The following is a 26,891-nucleotide window of genomic DNA, read 5'->3' as shown; positions in this document are numbered from 1 at the left end:
GAACAGGAAAAGAAACTGTAGAGGAATGCCATGGATGAAACAAGGATAGCCGACTCTAGCTTTGGCTATATTGCCCGATTTTCGAAACGCGACCGTGGCGCCCCCTTTTTTTCGTACGGAAAAACTGGGGGATATTAACATTGGGGAAACTAGTCCCTTTCCCCCCCCCCGTGCATCTAATTATGTTCCGTATGAGAACTAGAGGCCGCGCGAAGCACTAGCTTCTGCAAGGCTTCTGTCATGTCTCTACCGGACGTTTACGGAAACTACCGGAGTCGACTCTCCTTACTTCCTCCCTGGGAATGCCAAGCTACATTTAGTTGCCCCCAACTAACTAGCTACTTTATATTATTATTATTATTTTTTAACGCTGTGCTATATAAATTGTTATCCACAGGAAATGAATTGTATTTGCCGCGTTGCCTTCAGAGTTCAGACCAGTTCAGAATCAGAGCCGCCCTGTGTACGAACGAAGGCAGTCAATAAACCTGTAAACCCTGCAGAGTGCAGAGTCCACTCCTGTCACCAAAAAACTAATCAACAGTCAACACACGGGGGCGGGGCTTTTATCAGTTATTTTCGTCTGCTTAAATGGCTGGCAGCGTTTTGCAACATATCCCGAAATTTTCTTAAATTTCACTTGAAAAAAGTATTGAATTATGTAAATAGTACGTGATTTCTGAACTTCGATGGGCAAGTTTTCGGGCTACCATATATTTGAAAATTGCGAATAAATTGATAGCATTTAGGTGTTAAAAGATAGTTCATGGCGATGACGAGCGACGAAGCCAATTTTTCCATAGAAGATGCTTTAGAAAGTCATACCAATTTGGGCGACTTAGGAGAGGATCGTGTTCAGATATTCGCACCGAGTGATGAAGAAACGGAACACGCGAGTCGCGCAATTGAAACGGATAGTCAAGAACATGGCTATGAAGATATCTCTTTGGACAGAATCGCCGCAATATTATTGAAAGATAACTTACTTTTAACCGCGCTCGAGTTTCATACCGAGTTGATTGAAGCTGGGAAAGAATTGCCGCGGCTGAAAGATTTCTTTTCAAATCCTGGAAATTTTGAGAAGCAAGGTCTTTATGATGTGTCACCAATTTTACGTAAGTCAGAATTGTATAGCCAGGAAAGAACTGGGGTTAGACACTACACTTTTGATTATGTGTTGGGTTTTCACGAGTCTCCGTTTAGTTTTATCTATTTTGTTTTACTAAGTCGATTTGAATTTTAACTGGGAACACACCCTTTCTTTATGAAAAGACACGTAAAAACCTAAGAATGTGAGTTTAAGGACCTTTAACTCATTTAGCCAGAACCTCCAGCATCCAGACCTTTGATTCACTGGATTTTACTCGATATTCTGATGATGCCGATAGGCAACTGGATGAAAGAGTAGCTGGTGTGTATATTTCAAGAATGTTAGAAAAAATTTTAGTAAAATGCTACCCAGAATTTTATTGCTTAAAATATGTTCTAAGAAAAAGTCCTTAAAGGAAAATGTCAGGTGTGGCTTAAAATGGCTCCTCCCCTTTCCATCAAAATTGCAGAAAACTTCACAGAGTGAAGGGCAAGTGGGGGAAGGCTCCTGATTGGCTAAGTGAATATTTTCCTTTTATATTTAGAAAAAGGCTGTTCTTTTAAGGCATACCTAATAGGGAGTGGGGAAAATATCCCCTACTAAGCTTCAGATCCCCACTTGCCTTTCACTCTGCGAAGTTTGCCGCCATTTTGGTTGAAAGGGGAGGAGCCATTTTAAGCCACACCTCTCTGGCACCTCCCTGTATTATGTTACCAAAACTTTTCCATTAACAATATCATAATTTTTTTATTAAAATATATTGTAAAAAAAGCTTACATTGTTTGTGTACTATTTGTTCTTGATATTGAAAAGCATTTAAAAAATTTGGGTCGCGTTTTACAAAGAGGATTGTAGTAGAATGAAAAAGACTACGAGGCCTTTTCCGACAATACAACTTCTGACTCAACTAGATGGGTCAAAAATTGGTCAGTGATTAACTTGTCCAACTTATGTTCACACGCCCCAACTATTTTACTCAACTCAAGTTGACCCATCTAAATGAGTGAAAAAGTTGTATGGTCTGAAAGGGGCTTAACACAACTTCTTTCGTCATCACATCTACAATTGCAGTTTTGGAATTTGAGCTTAGAAAAGCTAAAGACACCATAAAAGCATTGAGAGCAAATTTGACTGTAGTGACTGGTAAGCATCGATTATGAAGGGATGCGTAAATTCTTCAATATATTTTGACACGCCGAGTCACGTTGCATTGATTATTATAGAGTCTGATCCTAGTAGTCCAATAAATGTATCGTACAAAAGCACCCCTGAAGCTACGCTTAAGCCTCACGAAAAACGTGCCTTAAATTTCCTCGTCAACGAATACCTATTGAAAAACAATTACAAGTTATCGTCTATTACATTTTGCGATGAAAATGAAGATCAGGTAGATATTCCGTTCGCTTTAATTGAGCTCAGTTAATTGTTTTGAAAAAGTTAAATTAGTTAAAAATTAGCTATTTTCGAAAGATTAACCAAAGAAATGACTATCGTAGGACTTTGATGATTGGGACGATGTTGGTCTAAACATTCCGCAACCACCCGAATTGCTTAATCTTTACCGTAACTATTGCAAGCAAAGTGGCGTCTCTCTTTTACCTAATTGCGACGAGGAATGTCAGACAGAACCAGAGGCAGAGCGTGAACAGTCTGTTTCTGAAATGCTACTCAGTATACAGCTTGTAAGACTTACTTTTCTCCCAATAACTACGTTGGTGACATTGTGCGGAATAACACAACCGTTTTGTTATTTCAGCAAGATGAGCTTGTAACATTGAGAGACAAGTTACATCATGAACAGATGGAAAATGAAAAACTATCCAAATTACTTTCTAGAGCGCAAAGGTTTGAGTAAAAAATATGTTTTCAGTGAACCCATTTTGCGCAATGGTGCCAAAAAGATTCACGTACGATTTAAAAATTTATCTTAGTGACCTAGAGGCTGAAATTTTGAAGAGAACCAAACTCCTAAAAGCGAACAACTTAGTTAGTGAAGATAGGACATCCGCTACAACAACGACAGATCAGCAAATTGAAAATAAAACTGATGACTCGCGTGACAGTGATAGCAATATTGATACAACAACTGATTACGCTACAAACCAAATTTTAACTGAGGATAGTAGGTATGGAACTCCAGAAGTAATGTTAAATACGAGGCAAGTAACAAGTACACTAGCTCCAAGTACCTGTTATAACTGGATTTGATTACGTATCTCAGGCACATGTCAAAATCCTTTCAAACTGCCCTTCTGTCAAATAGTCATTTGCAAAAAGTATGCTATGAAGAAAACCACCTTATGTCCACTTTGACGGCCATTGTTAATAATGAAAGCAACGTAGTTTTCTTACTTGCCAAATGTTTGCCTCATATTGTACCAAATATTCTGCTTGCAAAACGAGAAGTAAGTCCGTTCTCTAGAAGATTTTTCTTGTTATATCGTTCAAACTTATTTTACCGCCACCTTGACTATATCTTTCATGTATAGGAACTAATTCCCCTGATCATATGTGCCATTATTTTGCATCCGCAAGCCAAAGAAAGGGATAAGTTGTTGAATATATTATTTAACTTAATCAAAAGACCCGATGAAGACCAAAGGTTTGTTGATTATCTACAGACCGGTGTTTCGAAACGTCTTGCGATTTTAAATTGAAATTTCGTTGGAAACGATTTTTTTTTTCACCTTAGACATATGATTCTAACAGGATTTGTAGCCGTAGCCGAACGATTGGGACCTGAAAAAGTTGAAGCGGAATTGTTACCTCAATGTTGGGAACAGGTACTTGCGCTCAGTTACTTAAGAGTTTTTACTAATTAATTATAAATTTTGTTTAATTTTAAAACTATTAAATTTGGCGCCGCTATGATCTTGGATAATGGATAATATATTCCGTTCTTTCACAGATAACTCATAAATATCCTGAAAGAAGAATACTTGTCGCCGAATCATGCGGTGTACTTACTCCTTACATTCCAGTGAGTATAAAATTGAAAGGAACAGTTACAGTGGGCTGCTGATCCGTGTATCAAAGTTTCACGCAATTCTGGCAATTACAAAGATCTTATATAGAATATGGTGAAATTCCCAATTGCAGCTTACCCATTGATAAATTTGGTCGCAATTACTCCGTGTGGTTAAGAAATAACCAAACAGAGTTATGCGATGATACCCAGTTTGTTAGTTATTTAGTGTGATGCACGCGAAAAGGCACTGCACTCGATGTCCTGGATATTGTAATCGACCGGTAAAAGTGGCAGCCTTGATAGTTCAAAAATAATGTCACGGGAACGGTTTTGAGGTTTAGTATAAAGGTCGACTTCTAACGGGAGACGGGAGTTGTGAAACGTAAAAAAAAATATATGCTAAACTAGAAATGGCACCTTATAGTGTCGTGGTCACTGTATCCCGCGAGTATAGAATTGGGCAGGCATATCTGAAGTTTATGTGGCACTCTTCATAACATATAGTGTAACACTATGTAACCTTAGATCATTGTTGGGTGCTGTACAAACTTTGCGCTTTGAAAACCACACGGAGTGTTGCAAAATGATTTTGTCCTTGTTTTCTTTACAGAATTCAATACGTAGCTCTTTAGTTCTCTCGATGCTTCAACAAATGATTTTGGAGGAAAAAGAAGAGGAAGTGAGGGAAAGTGCCGTCCGAAGTCTGGCCATTATCTTAGCATTTTTAGAGGATGCTGACAAATTTTCCCAATCTCTCAATCTCCTATTTAAAGTTCTAAGTGACGATAGTCACAAAGTTGCCGAAGTTGCTTTACATACACTACTACCTTCAATATCTTGTTGGGCCCTTGATATCGGGTGGCTCGAAAGTCATCTCATCACCGCTTTATTGGATTCATTACAAGAGCAAATTATCGTAAGTTGGAATAATGGTAATTTTCCTTTATGTTACGAGAAAATGATTGTGCTGGAATCTTTTACTATTCCATACACACTGTGTTAAGGTTAATTTCCGTTGTATTGGCTACAAAATATGACGCTTGTTTTCGCGTAATAGCTGTTACTAAGTTGTACAATAAAACTTTGTGGTGTGGGTGGGTACTTTTGGAAGCTCGCGGACGTCTCGAGATTTCGGGGCGTCAAGCCAACCTAGGAATTTAGTTCCTAATTAAAATAAGGTCAACCTTGGCAATACTACGCGCCTTTAAAAAAGTCGGTTTTTATTACAGAATTGCACTCAATCTCCAAAACACAATAGCTCCTCCATATTGAGTGCCAAGGATGACCCCGCACTTATTTTCCATTTTCGAGCCTTGCAATATGTATATCCATTTCTGCTCATATCGGTTCTTAAATCTGGACCACATTCGGAATTGCAACAGTCTGCCACGGAATTAGATGGTATGTATATAACAACAGATTTGGCTTCATCGATTTTGAGTTCAACGTGACTATATGTTTCTCTTTGGCAGTTGATAGACTTCCAACATTTAATAGTGAACTAATTGACACCGCTGTCATTCTTGGTGACAAAAATCAATTAGCAGAGCTAGTTTCGTGGTTTGACAAGTATGTTAGCGAGGAGTGGTATAAGTCGTGGGAGAACTTAGACTGGATAATCAAATCATTGTATGATTTTTACTAAGTATAACCATAAGTTCGTAAGATATGTTCCATAAGTTTGTCACTGGTTACTGAGAGCTTAAGTCATGTGGGTCATAGATTCTCGTAAAGCGACGCCTGGTGAGGCGATGTCAAAGGCTTAGTATAGACTAAATAGGATGATGGACTGCAAAAACCGAGTGTTGTCAATTCTCTATAGCATTACTTATGGAACGTATCTTATGAAATATGGTATAATGGTAATTTATTAAACCTGAGGTTAGAGATTACGTCCTAATTCTTTTAATTTCAGCCTTCCAGCATTGATAAATTTGCTTCTGAAAATTTCTCCAATAAATCAAAGTATTATTCATTCTGCCACAGATGGAGTGAACTTTTTTTGTCGGTTGTTCGGTAAAACGTTTGTTTGGAACAAATTAAGGCCGATATTTGCTTCAACCATTGAAAAGTCAATGTCAGGTACTTGGCAGTTGTTTCTTATTCAGTAAACTATGGATGGTAAGTTTAATTTTGAGATTTTTTTTTCCACCGACATTGTAGATAATTCGCAGCACAAAAATGCTTACGAAACTGCCGTTGTACCAGTCTATGCAGCGGGTGTTCTCGCCACATTTTATCAAGAAGAAAATCAAAAGGTGTTGGAGGCATTTTTAGAAGACACGTTATACGCTTTAGGCATGAGCCAAACTACCTTCGAAACTGTACAAGCTACATTCGTAGAGCTTAGGTGTGTAACGCGTAATTTGATCATGGCCTATTGTGTTTTAGAGAACAATCTCTTATTTTTGTTTTAGCATACACTTGAATCGTCACGAATTACTTTTAACGGTACTATGGAAAGGCGTAGTCCATGTTTCAGCAGTTGTTCGATCAGTCGCAGGCCGGCTTTTTGAACAACTTATTTGTAGCGTTAACGAACACTTGTTAAGAACACGCATTGTTCCGGCTCTCATTACTTTAGCCAGTGATCCAGATATGTAGGTTTATTTATTTATTGATTGGTACTTGATTATGATTCAAGTTTGAATTTGAATTTGAATTTCCAAATTATGCTGAACTTAATATTTAAATATTAGGGATGTCAGAGCTTCAACAGTTCCACCTTTTGGAGCGATAATGGAGTTTTGCACTCAAAAGGATGTAGGTTTATATTTAACATAAGTTTATAAGACATGTTCCAAAAGTATGACTAGGGACTTACAGCTCAAGCTAGTTCTAGCAGAACGACAAGCGAGAATTGATTACACTCGGTTAGTTTTGCAGGACTTCCATCTAGCTCCTATTTAGTCTGTACTAAGCCTTTGACAGTCCCTCACCAGGCGTATGTCGCTTTACCACGAATCTATGACCTACTTCAATCACTTCATGACAAGCTCCAGTTTGTAACTGGTGACAAACTTATGGAACATATCTTATTTATAAATGCGCGGATCTTGCGTTGGGAATTTAAAAAATGTAATTGCATAATGGGGTATGGTATTCAGCTTTTGGATAAAGTCCATATGCAGCTTCAGTCATTTCTGGATGATCCTCAGTGCAGAGATCAACAAACATTGCTATTGGTCATTATTAGAACATTTGCGAGGGTAGGCCCAAACACAGAACCAAAATTTAGAGATGAATGTAAGTAGGAACTTATGAACTTGCAAAGACCGTACGTGTAGGTTTTGTAATTAAAGACGTGGCACTAGATAGTTAATTAGCTACAATCTGTTTTAGTTGTTCTTCCAAGACTAGCAGTTTTAGCAGCACACAATAATCACGCAACTAGCGAATCAAAACGATGTGACATTGCCGTAGCGTTGCTGGAATCCTACACTGCTCTCTCTTGTTGCTGTATCCTTTTTCTAATTTTTATTTCAGCGGATATGACCACAAACTGACCCTCTCTCTCACACACACTCCACCCCGATACTTTTAACTAATATTAGGTTGGCTTTAGGTCACTATTCTCTCGATCGTCTGTTACGTGAAAGATTTTCTTTAACTTGACTTAAAAGTTTTGAGGGACCAAGTAATCGCGGAATCTCTTTTACCTGGCCTTCGGTGCCTGTTGAGGGACATGCAGGTTGTGGCTCCTCAGCATGTGGAATCAGTAGTCACCATGATTCAAGACTTTGAAGCCAAATTGGACGCAAATAGAACAGCAGAGGGGTAAGAATTATTGGTTACATTCTTTAAATTTTTTATGAAATTTGGTTTGGAAAACTTAGCAAACATTTAATTTGATTGAGGCCATAAACAGTAGTTCGTCATTTATGAGATAATTATCAGTTAAAACTCACGCGAAGTCTCGCAATCGGCCTAAGGGAAAAAAATTGCATGGTTAATTAAAGGACTGTAGAGATGGCATGGGCGGGTGGAGAAATATTTTTTGAAATATTATATATCACGTGGTGCCTGTGTTCAAATAATTTGTTATGACATTGAGAAATATTTTTAAGAATATCATTTACATAAAATTAAATTCTTAACAGTTATGAAACATTGACATAAGTTTATAAGATATGTTCCGTAAATATGCCACTTCCTATACTTCGTAATGCTAGAGAGTCGCTTACAGCTCGAGCTAGTTCGCGAGCGACAAGCGAGAATTGACTGCATTCGGTTACTTTTGCAGGACTTCCATCTTCCTATTTAGTCTGCATTACTAAGCCTTTGACAGCCCCTCACCAGGCGTCGCTTTACCTCGAATCTATGACCTACGTCACTTCATGATAAGAATTCAGTAACTAGTAACAAACTTATGGAACATATCTTATGAACTTGTGATATTGAATTGACGCGATTGATCTTTACAATCAAGGTTTTATATTTTTATATATAATATTTACTGCGCGTGGAAATTTGACCATTTTAGCATACAGAAATATTGCAATTCATAACTTCCATCTTAGCTTGTTTTTCAAATTTTTATCAAATTTGAATTTACTTTTTATTCACCATTATAGCCATTTATAGACAACATTAAGATTTCATAAAGCCGCTGGTTAATTGATACTCAATTATAAATATTTAGTTTCTACCAACTTGCATCAGAGTTTAATTACAATTTTATTTTTCAATATAGTGGAGATATGAGTCATATGTATAACTACGTCTATAAAAGGTACAGTTCAAGGTTAAGTGTAGCTATAATTGCATGCATTTAAAAACTTTAAAAAGCCTGTTGATTGATGCGTGAAATTTTCTGCTCTACGTCTATAAAAGGTACAGTTTAAGGTTAAGAGTAACTATAATTGCATGTGCTTAAAATACTTTATTAAGGCCGTTGATTGATGCGTGTAATTTTCTGCTGAAAATTTCACTTGGTTTGAAATGTCTCGATGATACTTACACCCCAATGATTTTTTGATTTTTTGTCAACCAAATACAACACAAAACATTGAATCTAACTTAATTTTGGTAGATTTAGGTTTCGTTATTATAAAACGGTTCCCTAATTAACTGTTTGATTGATCCTTATATAGGTTCGAATACCTGGAATTTAAATCCTGCAATTTACTCTAGTTAGAAGTATATTTTATCAAGTTTGCCACTCTTAATTATGTTGTAACAAATTCGTAATTGAAAATTATATTATTATCATATAGTTTATGTTATACGGTATATAGAAATAAAAGTTTAATTTACGCTTTCCCAATAGCTTAATTGCGTAACAGTTATGACTAATTTAGTTCGCTGTTCTATGTTACTTTAGTTTTCTTTAATTAGCTGATATAGCGAGGAACTCATTTTGAAAAATGTCGCACACTTTCATTGTAATATGACTTTACATTGACCATAAGTCTATAAGAAATGTTCCATAAGTATGACGCAATAATGCTCGAGATTTACTGAGAGCTAGTTCGAGAACGACGGAAGCGAAAATTGATTACACTCGGTTTTGCAGTCCATCTTCCTATTTAGTCTGTACTAAGCCTTTGACAGCGCCTCAGGCGTTTCACCTACGACACGTCATGACAAGCTCTGAGTAACCAGTGACAAACTTATGGAACATATCTTATGAACTTATGATTGACGTTTTCAAAAATATTTGTTCGTTTGTAAGTGAACAAATTGTGGCATGAGAAAACAGTGTCTTATCCTAAATCCGATTATAATTATTATGTTAAAAGTCACCACGGGAATGTTTATCGTGCAAGGAATTCTGAGAATTTATTTTGCGCAGCGTAGTAATTATGAGCGTGATCGGCCTGATTAAATGTTAAATTCCAATAGATGGCGACAGTGTAGTTTTAGTGAAACCAAGGCATAAACCTTCCCATGCCAACGGGTATGAGTTCCACCTTTAAGGATTTGAGCGTGATATTATTTTGTACATTTTGTTACAGTTCCCAAGCCCTTGGCTTTACGAGCGCTCAAACAAGTATGGAAGACATGAAGAATAGGGTGACGAAAATTTTCACTAACCGGCCCCAAGGTGGCAGGCCTAGTATACCGAGTCTCTTCCAAATTCGAAAGAAACCGTGATTTGTAATTATATAAACACTAATTACGAACTTTAAATAATTTATTTAATGTTTTAAATGAAATGAAATGAATGGCAAATTTTTATATATATATCTTGGAAGTATTTTAGGCACACGGCTTAATTCAAAATTGTACGTTTTAATCTTGAATGCGCGCGATTTCGCTCTTATTTGGTAAAAGGACAAATTTATGAATTGTATAGTTTAAAATGATAATGCAAAATGCAATCTCTTCACCCGCGGATCTTATATATACATTACACCTATTTAGGGGAAAAAATAATTATCGTGATGGGGAGTGAGTAGGTTTTCTTTAAATTGTTGAATCAAAAACCAGAATTTATTACTGTTATCATTTAAAGAATAAAATAATATTCGAAGATATTAACTCTGAACGCGTTAAACTCTAATTTTTTTTAAATCTTATAGGCCTACAACATTTTTAGATTACTATTTCAGCCACAAGATGTCGCCACACAATGACATTTTCAATATTTCGTCCCAACCACAGCCTACCAACACCTTGGGATGTTTGTGTCTTTAGTTCATTGTTCTTAAAGCAAATGTGGGCTTTAACATCCTGGCTGATCTTTTAGACGCAAATTTTACCTTGCCAAAGGCAGGAGCCAATAAGAACTCATACACGAGGGCGGAGCTAAAACTAGCCTTTACTTAGCTTGGTGGGCCTGTCAAAACCACCCCAAGATTATTGGAGCATCTAGTGGCATTTGTTTAAACTAAACCACAGCCAAGACCAGTGTGGGAAATAAGGATTTTTTAAAAACTGGACCTGTGGCCAGTAGAGCCTAGGTAATTTAATTAAAAAACTGGCCACGGTGCCACCTACCACTTTTAGCCTAAAAATTCAGGCTTTCGTAATTTAGGGCCAAATTATCTATTCTGGACAATATTTGCTAGGGCGTAGGCTTAGTAGGTTAGTTTTTATAGTTTTGGGTATTTAAAAATATTGGAGTCTTAAATTAAGAACTAGAAGTCTTTATTGAGTAATGCTAAATTAAAAAATTCGTCCCGTAGGGAGGGAGTTGACACTCCATTGCTATCTTCCTATAGACTCTAATACATTCAAAGGCAGCGGGCTGCCTTTCCCTAGAGACCAGAGCCAAACAAGACTACCGAGAGATTATCTTCCCTTTAGCCATGCTTTAGCTAACTGCAAAAATCACTTCATCTACAGATTCTAAACTGTGTAGAGCGTAGACAGACATACGAAACCCACCCATAATCCCAGACCACTCCCACATACACAATTCAAGCCAAGCAAGCAAACAGCATAGAAGCAAAGACGAGACAATTTTAGGGATTAATCCCATAGTATTTATTTAATGATCCAAAATCTTGAGGGGGAAAACTTTGAATTAATTAAGTGGCCACCAGGGCCAGTAGACCCCAAAGCGTTTAATTTTTAAACTGGCCCAGGTAATTTTTAAACTGGCTATTGGCCTGTGAAAGTGCCTTATTTCCCACACTGGCCAAGACTTAATTTACTTAAATCACGCGAAGAATTTTAAAACCCACTAGATATCGCCATCTAGTGGATTTTTCACGAGTTAAAGTGAAAAATCGACTTCTTTTTTTAAGGTAGGTTTTTCAGAAAATAAAAAATTCAATTCAAAGTATTTCTTTATTTTACACTACAACAACTTGCTACTGGGCTACTTCTTCTTTATAGACCGGTCTACTCCTATGGTATTTTCAAATAGTTTTTGTTCAAGGAGTTGGCCTTTCATGTCGACTAGAAAGTTAAACCAGTATCCCTTAATCTTGAAAGCGTAATAAGGTTTTGTAGTTGACAAAGCGTGTTGGCCAGAAATATAGCTTAATGGCACCGTGATTCTTCTGGCTCCAAATGGAGCGTATGTAATGACTCTCATAAATTCTCCACCTTTCAGAAGTACCAAGTATTTAACTGATCTCATGGTGTAAAGAAATGCGCCAAGCGCCACAAAATAGCCTAGAATTATAGAAAAGCAATAATGTAGTTGATAAAATTGGAGAACATCTCTACTTATTATCGTGGCATCGTAAAGATGTCGCATCTATGTTGAAAATTTTTGCTACATCTTAATTAAACATACCTACAGCTCCAAAAGCCATAGCTATGCCATAACGGTATTTGTTGTCACCGAAATTTACCCACTCCCAGAACAGCACCGTTTTTGGATGCGATTCTCTATGCCTTTCGACTAATTCCGCCTCTTCATCCCGGCTAACGTCCTTCGTGGATTGTAATGCAAAATTGGCTAAATATTGCCAAAAAATTAGCTGAGCTATCCCAAAAGCCGAAACTACTTTGAAGAAAGTTCCATTCTCATTCTTGAATATCATGATGTCTTTTGCGACTCGAGTTTCTGTTTCAAATGGCAAAAGCTTTTTAGCTTTGCTACGTAACACTGGTCCACTGTGGTAGTAGCATTTGCATTTTACCGCAAACTCTTTTGAATCTTTCAAAATGTTTCTCAGACCCCATTTAGGCGCGCGTAATCGAAAATCTTGTATTATTTGTCCTAGATTTAAAGTTTTGAGTGTCGTAAAATGTGCTATATTAATTTTACCAGCTCTAGGTAATAATATACTATTTTTGATAGCATTTAATTGAAATGCGCAAATTTTTAACATTTTACTAAAATTTCGTTCTTTATACACCTTCCCCGTGACTCCCCCAACTGTTTTACCTTAAATTATTTTTCCGAACTTTTGCAGAATTACCCCAATATCCCTAAATACTGAAATACTCCTACGCGTCGTCTGCTAAAATATTCTATAATGTCTTTCGACTTCGCACCGACGGCCAGGCTAGGAAATAAGACAGGTTTACAGGTCAAAAACCAGTTTATTAATAGCTTGGACCACTTTTTTTATTCAAAACGGGAGGGTCACTGGTCCCAATAACTAGTTTATTAATTCCTACTTTTATTAAAAATTGATATGGGGGACCTCTTTAATTATTTTCATTTTAACATAAATTTCGACTCCAGGAGTCCAGCTGTGTATACAACCCTAAGCCGAGAGAGATTTTTTTAGAAGAGAGAACGACCACAAGTCCTGGGACCAGTAGAAAAATAAATAGGGGAAGGGTCACTGGTCCCGGGACCAGTTTCATATTTAAGACATCAGGGGTCTCTGGTCCGGAGGACTAGTTCAAAAATAAACCTTATTTCTAAGCCTGCCGACGGCCACTATAACGCGTGCAGCAAAAAGCGTGATCGAGTCGGCTGTGGTAATTTAGAATGTTTTAGCAGACGATGCACAGGAGGATTTCTACTATTTCAGAATTTTGGGGTATATTTAATTCTTATTATTCTGTAACATGTGGCCTTTCTCTTTCTGTCTGCTCTCACAATTTTTTTTTTTTGAAAACACTGGGAATGATTGTCGCCAAAGGATTTGCTGTTTTTTTTTTCATAAAATAGCTCCAGTTTGAAAAGTTAGACATTTTCGAAATGAGTTTCATTACTTTCATAAATCTTCAAAGGATGACATTTAAAGAAAAGGTACTTGGGAAATAATTGAACTATTCCATAATTTCCATTGTCTAGTGTTTAAAAAGAAATTTTAAAATTTGATAAACTGGAATTTGTTTTTAGGAAATGGAGGAGGATGATTGTAATTATGATCACTTAAGCAAAGATAATCAAATCAAGGAACTAAAAGCAAAGGTAAGTTTCAAGCCTAGTGTTTTGGTTGGTACAAGATCAAGCCGTCAATACAGTGTCCCTTTCCTTAAAAACAAGTCTCGGCTTAGACTGTGGTTTAGTTTAAACAATTGGCACTAGAGGGGTGGAGTCGACTTTGCCTATAAACCTATCAAAGGCTAGTTCTAGCTCCGCCCTTGTGGAAGGCTGATTGGTTCCTGCCTTTGGTCACATAAAATAGGGACTTGGCAATGCTATGTCATGCAACGGCAGGCTACCTTCCACTAGTGCTAAAAAACATACCGGGAGGAGCGACTTATGTAGCTTTCATTCTGTTAAAAAAACATACCATAATGGCGCTGGGGGCGGAGTTAAGCCCGAATTGCCTAGTCCCTATTGGTGTCTTGGATGTTAATCAGCGTGCTAGAAGTGCCACAGGAGCTGAAATTTGATTTAAAGTAAAAATCATAATAGAAAAACCTTAAGTAAACCAATGTTTATTGATGGGTGATTAGAAACACGTGCCTCCTTTGCATCCAGTGCTGCCCTTTAAGAACGAAACCAAATGAGCCCCCCCCCCTTTGTCCATGTCATTGCAGCATTGCTTGACACTTTAAAAGACAGTCTGCAAATAAGAAAGTCCAATTTTGTTTTGCAGTGCAATGGTTTAATGGACGAAATTGGAAGGCTCAATGGGGTCATTAAAGAGTTGGAAAATAAAATTAAAGATCTAATGGTTTGTGACATATTTTCATAGTCGATGTGAAAGAGTATCAGGTCAAAAGTATCACCTAAGTTTGAATTATTTTTACTTGTTTAAAACATAGGAGGAAAGAGGAATGCATCAAAGAGCCAACAATGAATGCGTGAAATTAGAACCTATTGAAAATGATTCAGGATTGAATGGCCAGGAATTATTGCATCCAATTGTGATAAAGCAACAAACAGAAGAACAAATACAAAGGTATTTAAAGCAGAACCATGTGAGAACTTGTCCACGAGGGCGGAGCTAACACTAGCCTTAGCTAATTAAGCTTAGCGGGCCAGTCAACTCCGCCCTTCGACTATGGGAGCATCTAATGCCATTTCTTTAAACTAAACCACAGCCAAGTCTCGACTGTGGTTAAGTTTAAGCTCAATTATAATTTTTTATTTGACTATTTCGCGTCAATAAAATTTCAATCGTTAAGCCTTGCCAAGAGACTCGTGAATAAAATCAAAGGTGTATAATACTTCTAGAGAAGTGCACAAGCACAAAACGGTGGGGTAATTGTAACATGATTCTTCAGAACATCATTTTCCATTTGGAGCAAGGTTACTAAACCGAATCACATTTCGCGATAAATAGTTCCCTCGTCAATCGTCATTACTGTATCAGCGCTTAACTATTTGCCAAGGCGCATGCGTTTTTGTCCCACGTTAAGACGAGGTTTGTGGGATGAACGCTGAGGATTTAGTGCCATACAGTTATATAATTCACCATAGCTTGGTCTGTAACGGCGGCGTCGCGGGTGGGTAAAAATTATTAAAAGTTCGTCACAGGAACGTGATTGGGGAAAGGCGTGGTTCAAAGAAGCTTAGTTGGTTTTATTTCAAAAACGTCCACTTCAGGGAATTGGTTCTGCAATCACGCTAAAAACAATGACTAGGTGTCCAGTTTCACTCCATTTGGAGTCTTTGGCGTCGCGTGGTATTTGTGACGTATTTACAGTCCCTTTTAAGTTTCAAGAGCCGGAGAGCGAACAAATAGATTGATCCTGGGAAGAATCATGTTATATAAGTAAAGTATTAAGAGGATACAGAGTGCCATCCTTCTTTTATTATCCCCTTCTGTGGAAATGTATTAATCTTTTATTACTGTTCATTGCTATATCAGTTTTAATGGTTTTTTATTCGCTAATGGTAGTTCGCTAAGTATACCAGCTGAGATACCCAGCAACATTTACCAAAGTCTGTTTAAAGTGGAAGATACGAACCCCGAGCAATCTGGTATGGGTAGGCTTTGACGCAACCTAATGTTGCGCTCGTTTAATAAAACCATATATTATGTTTATTTTTTCGTTTTAATCATTACGGTTCATTGGTAAAAGCTGAAGGTGATTGCGATGTCCAAGGCACACTGACCGAAGAAGGTATTAAGGAAGAATCACCCGGATGTGACGCGGAGGAGATTGACAAAGTTAACACCGTAACTAAAACTACCTCAAAAAAGTCTAAAAACGCGGGTCTTGGAACGCGAATTATGAAACTATGTATTCCTAAACTAAAATACAGTGACTGTGTTCCTTATTTACCTAACCTTGAGATCGAAGAACAGTTTAAAATGTCTCCTCTCCCAATAACGGATTCGCGACTAAAACCTCCTGAAAACTTTCTTAAAACTATTGACAATTCTTATTCTAAATCACAAATTTCCTTGACAAAGAGAGGAAATGAGAGTATTTCAACTCGATCCAAGAAATTGTGTCTCGAAGAACATTGGGAATTGTCAAGCAATTCGCTAAGTGACCAATCCGAAACCACTTTGACAGATTCGAAGAAAACTGACAATACACAAAATCAAACTATGAATCTGCGCTTGCCAAAACTGAACTATGTTGATTTAAGTTCATTGAATGTGCCGTTGTATGTTTGTAAACCCGAGCCCGATTCCAACGAACCATCGGAATTGACCCCCGTCTCTATGGAAAGCGATTTACCAAAAGTACCTGCAATCGAAGTTGAAGTTAATACTAAAGTGTGCAGATTTGATACATTTGGAAGTAGCTCGTCAAAGACTTCAGAAAGTAATCCGTCAAAGACTTCAGAAAGTAATTCGTCAAAGACTTCAGAAAGTAATTCGTCAAAGACTTCAGAAAGTAATCCGTCAAAGACTTCAGAAAGTAATTCGTCAAAGACTTCAGAAAGTAATTCGTCAAAGACTTCAGAAAGTAATCCGTCAAAGACTTCAGAAAGTAATTCGTCAAAGACTTCAGAAAGTAATCCGTCAAAGACTTCAGAAAGTAATCCGTCAAAGACTTCAGAAAGTAATCCGTCAAAGACTTCAGAAAGTAATCCGTCAAAGACTTCAGAAAGTAATCCGTCAAAGACTTCAGAAAGTAATCCGTCAAAGACTTCAGAAAGTAATCCGTCAAAGACTTCAGAAAGTAATTCGTCAAAGACTTCAGAAAGTAATCCGTCAAAGACTTCAGAAAGTAATCCGTCAAAGACTTCGGAAAGTAATCCGTCAAAGACTTCAGAAAGTAATTCATCTTCCGCTAGTTCGGCAATTGGTAAGTCATTTTATTCTTTAAGACTCATCAGCAACGAGTTTCGGGACTGGAACATAGATTCAAAAATTGCGGAAATGTACCCACATACAGAAGGGTCCTCACCAAAAACAGTGTATATATTTCCAAATTTTCTAGTGGTAGCCCCCTAACAGGTTTTTTAACCCCGCACAAAAATTAATGTTGTCCGTCCGTCCGTTCTTTTCCTCTTTCCATACCTACTGTATATTTTCTGTAAGCCCCGCGATTTTTCAACCTCTTCATCAATAATTGAATTGATTCTTTACGCCTAAGATTATGAAAAGGAGATAAATGTATCTAGTTCACTCCATAGATAAGCTAACGCCGCATTTATGCTATACATTAAAGGATAACTTCATGTAACAACTCGGGTAACAATTATACCGTAAAAACAGATACCCGTCCACCCTGGCGTCTTAAATAGCCCAATCAAACGTTACTCAGATTGATAAGATCTTTATATACTTTACTCCTAAATGGTCTTTGTAATTGTGAATAGTTTCATCTAAAGAATACTTTAGAGACTCTACTCAGTCTTCATAAGAGTTCTCGAATCTATGTAACTGGTCAATCGGTTACAGCAGAAGGAGCCGCGTCACCGAATTATTTTCCTCCGCGGGGCGAGCGAATATATTATGTAGCTCACCCAGGCCCAAGATACAGACCCTCTGTGTGTGAAGCCTTATCGGCTTTGGTCAAACTGATAATGAAATATGAAACGATCTATTATTGAAAATGTAATGGATACCATTAGTAATATATTGTAAATGACTTTTAATGTATGCAAAACAAGGGTTTTATATTGAAATGGTGTTTTTTCTTTCTTTTTTTTTTTTTTTTTTGCGAAAGGTCAAAACATCCTTGAGATTTGGGTAGAGCCTCACGCCAAAATTATGTTTTAATTATCGTTGCAAACTATCCAAGACGTTTTAATTTCTTCTGACTTAATAGTTGCAATGTAGTGCAATATATATAATATTTTCTTTATAGACCGGTTTGTTGGGTTGGCGCGGAGGGATGGGAAATATGGGCAAGGTAGTTAGAATGAGAGATTCATTTTCATACGGAAAGGGCACTATGTGTAAAGGCTAGGTCGCTGTTACTTATTTATAGTTGTCATCTACGGTGAGAAGGACATACTGGCTTTTAAGATTATGATCTGAGACTGAGAGTGTGTATGTTTGTGGTTTGTGTCTGGAGGCTGGATAGACGAAAAGACCTATTTAGCTAGGTGTGGTAAGAACTTACTTTACCCCAACCGTTGGGCCACCTGGAACATTACCTTAACGAGTTAGAAAACGTGAATACTGTACTACATTAGCACATACGAAACTAACACGCCCTCCCCACCCCTAACCACACCTAGCTAATACGTAAATTTTTTTACGTGACTTGTTGTTTCATTACTTTGTAGGTGTATCGCTTACAGAGGTTTAATGACATGAATTACATTTGTTTCCGAACTTTTTTTCATTGCCTTTGTGTCTAAGCATAACTGTTGTATCAATTGTCTTTGCACAGTACTGTAGAATGTTTTGGATGCCAGTTGTGTGAAGTTTTATTCCCTATATGTAGGAAAATCCAAGAAAAAATGTTCAACTCGATGCGAATATTCACCTGGATATAAAAGGGACCTTGAACCTGGCATTCGAAAGGGTGCCAAAGAAAAACCCTTCAAATGTGATCAGTGTCACTATACCAGTACGTGGAAGTGTCATTTGATCAGACATCAGCGCATTCACAGTGGGGAAAAACCCTTCAAATGTGATCAGTGCGACTATGCCAGTACGTGGAAGAATACTTTGATGATACATCAGCGTAATCACAATGGTGAAAGACCCTTCAAATGTGATCAGTGTGGTTATACCAGTACGTGCAAGAGTCATTTGTGTTAGAAAAGACAGACATATATAGAAAACACAGAATGCCGAATAGATTGAAGTTATTAACTTTATTAAATATAGTATAGATGGCACCTATGTCGCGTACTTTATAACTTTCAACTGTATGTATGCGTCATAAATAAAAGCCAGTTCTCTTTTTGTTCTTATATGAAAGACTGCGTAGTTTTTTGCCTCCCGTTAATAAACAACAGGTTATGGGCCCAGAACACGCAAATTTCACAGTTTGGAGGCTGAAGTAAATCCAACGACGCGCAAAAACGTGCTATCCTTTGAAGCGAAGAAAATTAACTAAATAAAGACGTACGTAGTTAATTTGAAGACAAAGGACCGCAACGGTTTAGCAACATGGCAGTAGCCTCGGACGAATTCAGAATCCCGAAACTTTCGGACGCTAATTATCACGCGTGGTCCATCAGAGCGAAGTCAGCACTCATTCAAAAGAATGTTTGGGATGCAGTAGATCCTGGTTATGGACCAGCTATGAGCGACGCGGAGAGAAGAAGTAATGATAAAGCTATAAGTTTAATATTTCTGATCGTCGAAGACAGCTACCTAGACGACATCGGTGAGTGTATAAGAGCTTCAACAGCATGGGTAACATTACGTGACCTACATACTAAGCATGGCCTGTTGCACATACTACATATCATGCGAGAATTTCTAAACGTGAGACTGAAGAATGGGGAACTCATGAAAGACTACTTAGGACGTATCATGGACTTTCATAGAAAATTAGAAGCATGTGGCTATGGTTTTAACGATAAAGAGTTGGCGATGATAATGCTCTTGGGCTTACCTGAGTCGTACGAAGCCTTAATTCAAAGTATCGAGCATGATCCAGCTGCTCTAACAACGACGCTGTTAAAATCCAAGCTATTAGTCGAAGAGAAGCGAAAGAACCACCAAGCTAAATGCAAAGACGAAGAATCGACAAGAGAAAATCAACAAGCCTTATTTATCAAAAATCAGAAGATGACGTCAAAATCAAAACAATATCAGCATACTCAAGCAGATCACAGAAGATCGGGATATACCCATAGACGACCACAACGAGACGTAATTTGCTATTCATGCGGCAAATTGGGACACATCGCTAAAGAATGTGAAACTGTTGAAGAACTGAAGAGAGAAGAGAAAAATCGAAAAGAAAGCGAAAGTCGATCCAAAGCTAAAGTTGCTCAAGAAAGTCAACCAGTAACAGTAAATCGAGCTCTATTAGCCAAGAAAAATGATAAAGAAGAATCTATAACATGGATTCTAGACAGTGGGGCGACAGATCATATGACTCCATATAAAGAAAAATTGCGAGATTTAACGACTATTTCATCATTAGTAGAAACGGCAAATAAGGCGCAGATGAAGGCTATCGGAAAGGGGAAAGTAGAGTTCAAAGTCCGCCAAGAAAACAAAGAAACGAATATCACCCTAGGGCAAGTTTTACTAGTACCCGAGCTAGACTGTAATCTGTTGTCAGTAAGCCGAATGCTAGAGAAGGGCCTTATCGTCACCTTTGATGAGGACGAGGCGAAAGTGTTCGACAAAAACGCCTCCCACCCGTTTTTAAAAGCTAAACGACGAGACGGACTTTTTATGATAGAGGAGGGTCAATTTATTAACAACGGAACCGATTCAAACCCGAAGGCTATGAAAACGAAACAGGACGAAACATCACTATGGCACAAAAGACTAGGTCACCTTCATTTAACAGCTGTAAAAGATTTAACAAATGAGAAGAAACTTTTTGTGAAGTCCGAAGAAGATAAAAATGAAATAGCAATCGAAGAAGCATGCTCCACCTGTATACGTGGCAAAATGAAACGTAAACCTTTTCCAACTATAAGCTTTAAGAAAACGGAAAAAGCTCTTGAATTAATTCATTCTGACGTAGTGGGTCCCATAAATCCTATGTCAAAAGGAGGGTCAAGGTATTTCGTGACATTTGTGGACGATTGGTCGAGATATATTCGAATCTATCCTATGAGACGCAAAAGCGAAACCTTCGAAAAATTCAGAGAATATAAGGAAGAAGTAGAGCGATTTCACGAAGGAAAAATAAAAACATTAAGAAGCGACAATGGCGGAGAATATTGCAGCACCGAGTTTGACCAATATTTAGTGGAAAACGGAATTAAACATCAGCTAACCGTACCAAGAACCCCGCAACAAAACGGTATAGCTGAGCGATTCAATCAAACATTGCTCGATATGACAAGGTGTCTATTAATAGAGTCAGGAATTCCGAATACCTTATGGGCTGACGCGGCTGCAACTGCGGCATACTTACGAAACAAATGTCCATCAAAGGGAGCTAATGGGTCAATTCCGGAAGAACTGTGGACCGGGCAACCTCTTAACGTTGAACACTTAAGAATTTTTGGTTGCCGAGCTTGGGCTAGAGTAAACGACGCCTTAAGAACAAAACTAGAGCCCAAAGCTATCGAATGCATCTTTATTGGCTATCCTCCTGGCGTAAAGGGGTACAAACTTTGGAATAAAGAGGAAAATAAATTCTTCGTAAGTCGAGATGTTGAATTTGAAGAGACTGCATTCCCTTTCAAGAAGAAAGCGAAAAACGACGAGAGCAAACAGTCACCTGATGATTCCAAAGATGTTCCCTTTATTACAACTGAAGATGAAGATCAAATCGATAATCAGTCGATAATTGATGAAGAAATAGAAGAAGGTGAACAGCATGATGAACCTGAAGAAATTATGAACATAGAATTGTTTGACGAAGATAATACACGATATGACGAAGATCGTACATTAATTTCACTTCCGGAACTAGCGCAAAATGAAACTTCCAGAAGATCCGAGAGACAAGCCAAGAAGCGAGAATATAGATTACCTAATTGTAAAGTCGCTTATTCTCACGGTGACGCTGAACCGCAAACCGTAACTGAAGCTCTCTCTATGCCTGACGCCAACCTATGGAAGAGCGCGATGATAGAAGAAATCGACAATCTCAAACGCAACGACACGTGGGATCTCGTCAAAAAACCAGTTGATACGAATATTGTTGGAAATAGATGGATCTTTAAAAGAAAGTTTGATGAAAATGGGGATTTAAAAAGATACCGCGCTCGCCTAGTTGCACGGGGCTATACGCAAACACCAGGAATAGATTATGAAGATACTTTCAGCCCTGTACTCAAGGTCAAATCTGTACGAATCCTTCTTGCACTGAAAGTAATTCTAGGATGGAAGGACAGACACTACGATCTAGTAGCCGCTTACTTGAATGGATCCCTACAACACGATGTATATATGGATCAACCTTATCCCTTTATAGAAGAAAACAAAGCTGAGTACGTGTGCAAACTGAAGAAGGGCCTATATGGCTTACACCAATCAGGCCGAGAATGGAATTTTACTTTGGATAAGTTCTTGAAAGAAATAGGATTTAAACGCTCGACAGCCGATCCGTGCATTTATTTCAACAGCGTAAAGAACATCATTGTCGGAGTGTACGTGGATGATTTACCAGTAGTTGCAAAATCGGATGCAGAGCTAAACGAATTTGGAGATCAATTGAAAGCACATTTCGACGTTCGTGAGTTGGGAAAGATCGTTCATATTCTCTCACTCGGAGTATCGCATCACGAAGATGGGTCAATTAGTCTTAATCAGCACAATTACATTACAACCATTCTTAAAACTTACAACATGAGCGAAGCGAAGTCAAACGTAACAGTTTTGGACATTGGTATGAAATATAAGAAAACCTCGGACGAAGAATGGCAAAATAGCGAAAATAGGACTAATTTCCCATACAGACAAGCGATTGGTCATCTTCTATATTTGGCAGGAGGAACGAGACCAGACCTTTCATTCGCCACTTCATTCATGAGCCAATTCAATGAAAGACCAACTAACGAACATGTAAATGGCATAAAGCACATATTGAAGTATCTGATAGGTACCAGAGAATACAAATTAATCTACAAACAAACGGAAGAGCAAAGCGTGCTTGGGTTCGCAGATTCTGACTGGGGCTCGGATTCTACAGACAGAAAATCTTTCAACGGATACATCTTCACTCTGGGTCAATCAGCCATCAGTTGGAGTACAAAGAAGCAAAGCATGGTAGCCTTATCAACCGTCGAGGCTGAATACATTTCGATGTGTTACGCCTCAAAAGAAGCCATTTGGATGAAGAACTTTATGACGGAAATCGGACAAGAACAATTTGTCGAAGACCCTATTAAAATTTCCGTGGATAACCAAGGAGCGATTTGCATCGCCAAAAATCACATCACGTCGGAAAGGAATAAACATATAGACTTGAAGAAATTCTTTTTGCGGGATCTAGTCGAAGCAGGGAGAGTTAAGTTTCAATATTTGGAAACAGCGAAAAATCCAGCCGATTTGTTGACGAAAACATTGAATGGAAGGAAGACTAAACAGCACTGTGCTTCGATTGGAATCGAGTGAACTATTTTCAATTTGGTTACGAAGTGTATTAATCTATTCGACAAGGGAGAGTGTTAGAAAAGACAGACATATATAGAAAACACAGAATGCCGAATAGATTGAAGTTATTAACTTTATTAAATATAGTATAGATGGCACCTATGTCGCGTACTTTATAACTTTCAACTGTATGTATGCGTCATAAATAAAAGCCAGTTCTCTTTTTGTTCTTATATGAAAGACTGCGTAGTTTTTTGCCTCCCGTTAATAAACAACAATTTGATCAATCATCAACGCATTCACAGTGGTGAAAAACCATTCAAATGTGATCAGTGTCACTATGCTTGCAACGTGAAGAATCATTTGATCAGACATCAACGCATTCACAGTGGTAAAAAGCCTTTCAAATGTGATCGGTGTGATTATGCTTGCACTCAGAAGAGTAGTTTGATCAATCATCAACGTATTCACAGTGGTGAAAAACCCTTCAAATGTGATCAGTGTCACTATGCCTGCAACGTGAAGACTCATTTGATCAGACATCAACGCATTCACAGTGGTGAAAAACCCTTCCAATGTGATCAGTGTCACTATGCCTGCAACGTGAAGAGTAATTTGATCCGACATCAACGTAGAAATCACTTGGACTAATGAAATTGATTGTAGTTAAACATACTAGGAATTTAAAACTTTTATATTGTAGTAATTTCGCAATGCTTTTTCAGTGCCGGATCAACACCATCGGGGACCCCTGAGCTCCAGGGCCCCTAGGCACATGCCTACAGTGCCTAGTGGGTAGTCTGGCACTGCGCGTTTTCATTTTCGTTTCAAATATTACTGTTCTTGACAACTGTATACTCACTAAGAAAAAAGTTTCTGTTCATAGAAAAATTGTAAAAACCTTTCGTTACGGAATAATAACCGGACAGGCTATATGGTATTATAAAATTTTGGAATGTAACTAGCCTAACGTCTTAACTGGTAACTAGAAGTAGTAATACTGTGTTTGTGTTAGTTATTTAGAAAACCTTAACGATCAATATTGAACATAACCGTTTATTTAACTATAATGAACAATATTTAATACTACAAATGGAATATCAGTAATTGTATCGTCGCCATTAAAGAATAATATTTTTGCCAAAGTAATTGATAAATATTTTATTGCTTTGAATCTTAATTTTCCTCTTTAATTACTTCATCGTCGTCATCACTTCTGGTGCTAGTTGGTTTCAGCAAAAGCAAGAGAGACAGCAAAATTGTTGCTACCGTAGAATTCATTTTTGTGTTTTTTCACTACTTTGTATGTGTATCACCTACAGAGGTTTAATGACGGAGTATGGTTGTTCATATTGTCACGTATATTTTGGGAAAGTTTTCATTCTGTATTTCGCAAAGGTATATTTGGGAAAGGTTTTTTTTTTGTTTGTTCATCGGATAAACACAGTCACAATTAGTTAATTTCCGAATTCGAGAAAGCTGCACTAACACCATGCTAATACCAAGAATACACGTTTTTCATCTGCTTGGAATATTCGTCTTACCATTTTCTGGGCCTTTCTGCTTGATTTAAAGGGGAGGAGATATAGCAACCCTCACCCCTGACGTCACACCTATTGTATTTGAAGTTAGAAGCTAAGTGTCAATGACGTAGCTATCGACCTGTCAGCGAAGAGCCCGATTGTAAACTAGTTAGCTTTGCGTGGTGTGAACGAGTAAACGTAGGATGATTAGTCAATGAAACTCTAGGAAGGAGCATCAGGTGGTTTAACAAAGTTTTTAGCCCTTACTCGTCTTACCTTCAATCAGAAATTAGTATGGGGTCTATGGGCTCTTAAAGATTCCAAATAGAAAAAAATCCATTTCCTGTTTAAACATTTATTCTTAAGATAATGCAATGTGCAAAGCTCATCAATATTTAATTGCAATTGTGTCTGCAGAGGGTTTAACGGCTCGGGCTGGATAAAAATTAAAATTCGCGCAAACTATTATTGTTTCCGAACTTGTTTTCTTTGCCTTTGTGTCTTTTTAAGTCTAAGCTTAACCTGTTATATCAATTGCCTTTGCACAGTACAATGTCTTTGATGCCAGTTGTATGATATCTTATGAGAAGTTTTAATTTATTTCCTTTCTGTAGGAAAATCCAAGATGAAATGTTCAACTCGATGCGAATATTCACCTGGATATGAAAGGGACCTTGAACTTCGCATTCGAAAGGGTACCAAAGAAAAACACTTCAAATGTGATCAGTGTGACTATGCCAGTACGTGGAAGTGTCATTTGAGCATACATCAACGCGTTCACAGTGGTGAAAAACCATTCAAATGTGATCAGTGTGATTATGCCAGTACGTGGAAGAGTCATTTGATCAATCATCAACGCATTCACAGTGGTGAAAAACCATTCAAATGTGATCAGTGTGATTATGCCAGCACTAAGAAGAGTCATTTGATCAATCATCAACGCATTCACAGTGGTGAAAAACCATTCAAATGTGATCAGTGTGATTATGCTAGTACTCAGAAATCTAATGTAATCGCGCATGAAAGAATTCACATCGGTGAAAAACCCTTCAAATGTGATCAGTGTCACTATGCCAGTACGTGGAAGTGTCATTTGAGCATACATCAACGCATTCACAGTGGTAAAAAACCCTTCAAATGTGATCAGTGTGATTACGCCTGCAACTTGAAAAATTATTTAATCGTACATCAACGCATTCACAGTGGTGAAAGACCATTCAAATGTGATCACTGTGATTATGGCAGCACGCAGAAGAATAATTTGATCCGACATCAACGTAGTTATCACTTGAACTAATGAAATGAATTGTGGTTAAGCATAATGGGTATTTAAAACTTTTAAATTTTGGTAATTGCGCAATGCTTTTTCAGTGCCGGATCAACACCATCGGGGACCACTGAGCTCCAGTGCCTAGTGAGTAATCCGCACTGCGCGTTTTGATTTTCGTTTCTTGACTATACTCACTAAGAGAAAAGTTTCTGTTCATAGAAAAATTGTAAAAACCTTTCGTTACGGAATAATAAACGGACAGGCTATATGGTATTATAAAATTTTGGAATGTAACTAGCCTAACGTCTTAACTGGGAACTAGAAGTAGTAATACTGTGTTTGTGTTAGTTATTTAAAAAAACCTTAACGAACAATATGGAACATAACCGTTTATTTAACTATAATGAACAATATTTAATACTACAAATGGAATATCAGTAATTGTATCTTCGCCATTAAAGAATAATATTTTTACCAAAGTAATTGAAAAATATTTTATTGCTTTGAATCTTAATTTTCTTCTTCAATTACTTCATCGTCGTCATCACTTCTGGTGCTAGTTGGTTTTCAGCAAAGCCAAGCTAGAGACAGCAAAATTGTTGCTAAGCTTAACTTTACGTTTAATTCATACTTGTGGTTTTTCACTTTGGTTTCTCTGTTTGTAATAAACGAATTTGTCTATATG

The 26,891-nt window shown here is 37.6% G+C and overlaps 3 protein-coding genes across 11 annotated transcripts; 2 read left to right on the top strand and 1 right to left on the bottom strand.

Annotated features, from left to right (window-relative positions):
• The first annotated feature begins 99 nt into the window (after positions 1–99).
• On the top strand, positions 100–10,548 carry LOC149588194 (RAB11-binding protein RELCH homolog). 4 transcript variants are annotated; one of them, XM_089863139.1, is made up of 23 exons: positions 100–1,115; positions 1,322–1,411; positions 2,162–2,233; positions 2,314–2,477; positions 2,587–2,772; positions 2,847–2,935; positions 3,022–3,216; positions 3,312–3,495; positions 3,580–3,692; positions 3,783–3,873; positions 3,999–4,070; positions 4,669–4,974; positions 5,288–5,459; positions 5,531–5,687; positions 5,974–6,140; positions 6,222–6,408; positions 6,476–6,658; positions 6,758–6,821; positions 7,166–7,304; positions 7,401–7,517; positions 7,682–7,835; positions 8,752–8,790; positions 10,016–10,548. In XM_089863139.1, the coding sequence occupies exons 1-23, from the start codon at positions 767–769 to the stop codon at positions 10,152–10,154; spliced, it is 3,429 nt and encodes a 1,142-aa protein (XP_089719265.1). In that variant the 5' UTR covers positions 100–766; the 3' UTR covers positions 10,155–10,548. The 4 variants fall into 4 exon arrangements, with proteins under 4 accessions (XP_089719265.1, XP_089719264.1, XP_089719267.1 ...); XM_089863138.1 differs by having other exon boundaries at positions 3,022–3,249; XM_089863141.1 differs by lacking the exon at positions 1,322–1,411 and having other exon boundaries at positions 3,022–3,249.
• A 1,228-nt stretch (positions 10,549–11,776) lies between these two features.
• Positions 11,777–12,928, bottom strand: LOC149588193 (transmembrane protein 223). Of its 2 annotated transcripts, XM_089863156.1 has the most exons (3): positions 12,599–12,775; positions 12,250–12,522; positions 11,777–12,125 (listed from the first exon to the last, which is right to left on the bottom strand). In XM_089863156.1, exons 1-3 carry the CDS (start codon positions 12,639–12,641, stop codon positions 11,827–11,829), a joined length of 615 nt encoding a protein of 204 aa, XP_089719282.1. In that variant the 5' UTR covers positions 12,642–12,775; the 3' UTR covers positions 11,777–11,826. The 2 variants fall into 2 exon arrangements, with proteins under 2 accessions (XP_089719282.1, XP_089719281.1); XM_089863155.1 differs by having other exon boundaries at positions 12,250–12,928.
• Positions 12,929–13,414: 486 nt separating this feature from the next.
• Positions 13,415–26,685, top strand: LOC149588192 (uncharacterized). 5 transcript variants are annotated; one of them, XR_016380048.1, is made up of 8 exons: positions 13,415–13,665; positions 13,759–13,830; positions 14,465–14,542; positions 14,634–14,770; positions 15,713–15,795; positions 15,897–17,078; positions 25,551–26,350; positions 26,426–26,685. XR_016380048.1 is itself a non-coding variant. In XM_089863145.1 (8 exons), exons 1-8 carry the CDS (start codon positions 13,615–13,617, stop codon positions 24,062–24,064), a joined length of 2,286 nt encoding a protein of 761 aa, XP_089719271.1. In that variant the 5' UTR covers positions 13,415–13,614; the 3' UTR covers positions 24,065–24,562. The 5 variants fall into 5 exon arrangements, 3 of the variants coding, with proteins under 3 accessions (XP_089719271.1, XP_089719270.1, XP_089719272.1); XR_016380047.1 differs by having other exon boundaries at positions 26,413–26,685; XM_089863145.1 differs by lacking the exons at positions 25,551–26,350; positions 26,426–26,685 and adding exons at positions 18,672–18,985; positions 23,696–24,562.
• Positions 26,686–26,891: the final 206 nt, after the last annotated feature.

The sequence above is a fragment of the Phalangium opilio genome, unplaced genomic scaffold, assembly GCF_054372755.1.
Source record: "Phalangium opilio isolate 3A_F unplaced genomic scaffold, DU_Popi_V2 ptg000662l_1, whole genome shotgun sequence".
In the NCBI taxonomy this organism is placed as follows: domain Eukaryota; kingdom Metazoa; phylum Arthropoda; class Arachnida; order Opiliones; family Phalangiidae; genus Phalangium; species Phalangium opilio.
This window is presented reverse-complemented; position numbering and strand designations above follow the sequence as displayed.

Excerpts from the sequence above, each read along its gene's own strand:
- LOC149588192 (XM_089863144.1), top strand. The coding sequence starts at position 13,615 with ATGAGTTTCATTACTTTCATAAATCTTCAAAGGATGACATTTAAAGAA. Across the intron at positions 13,831-14,464 it reads TCAAGGAACTAAAAGCAAAG|TGCAATGGTTTAATGGACGA; the intron begins GTAAGTTTCAAG and ends TTTGTTTTGCAG. Across the intron at positions 14,771-15,712 it reads ACAGAAGAACAAATACAAAG|TTCGCTAAGTATACCAGCTG; the intron begins GTATTTAAAGCA and ends CGCTAATGGTAG.
- LOC149588193 (XM_089863155.1), bottom strand. The coding sequence starts at position 12,790 with ATGTTAAAAATTTGCGCATTTCAATTAAATGCTATCAAAAATAGTATA. Across the intron at positions 12,126-12,249 it reads TATGGCTTTTGGAGCTGTAG|GCTATTTTGTGGCGCTTGGC; the intron begins GTATGTTTAATT and ends CTATAATTCTAG.
- LOC149588194 (XM_089863138.1), top strand. The coding sequence starts at position 767 with ATGGCGATGACGAGCGACGAAGCCAATTTTTCCATAGAAGATGCTTTA. Across the intron at positions 2,234-2,313 it reads AAATTTGACTGTAGTGACTG|AGTCTGATCCTAGTAGTCCA; the intron begins GTAAGCATCGAT and ends TGATTATTATAG. Across the intron at positions 3,874-3,998 it reads TACCTCAATGTTGGGAACAG|ATAACTCATAAATATCCTGA; the intron begins GTACTTGCGCTC and ends GTTCTTTCACAG.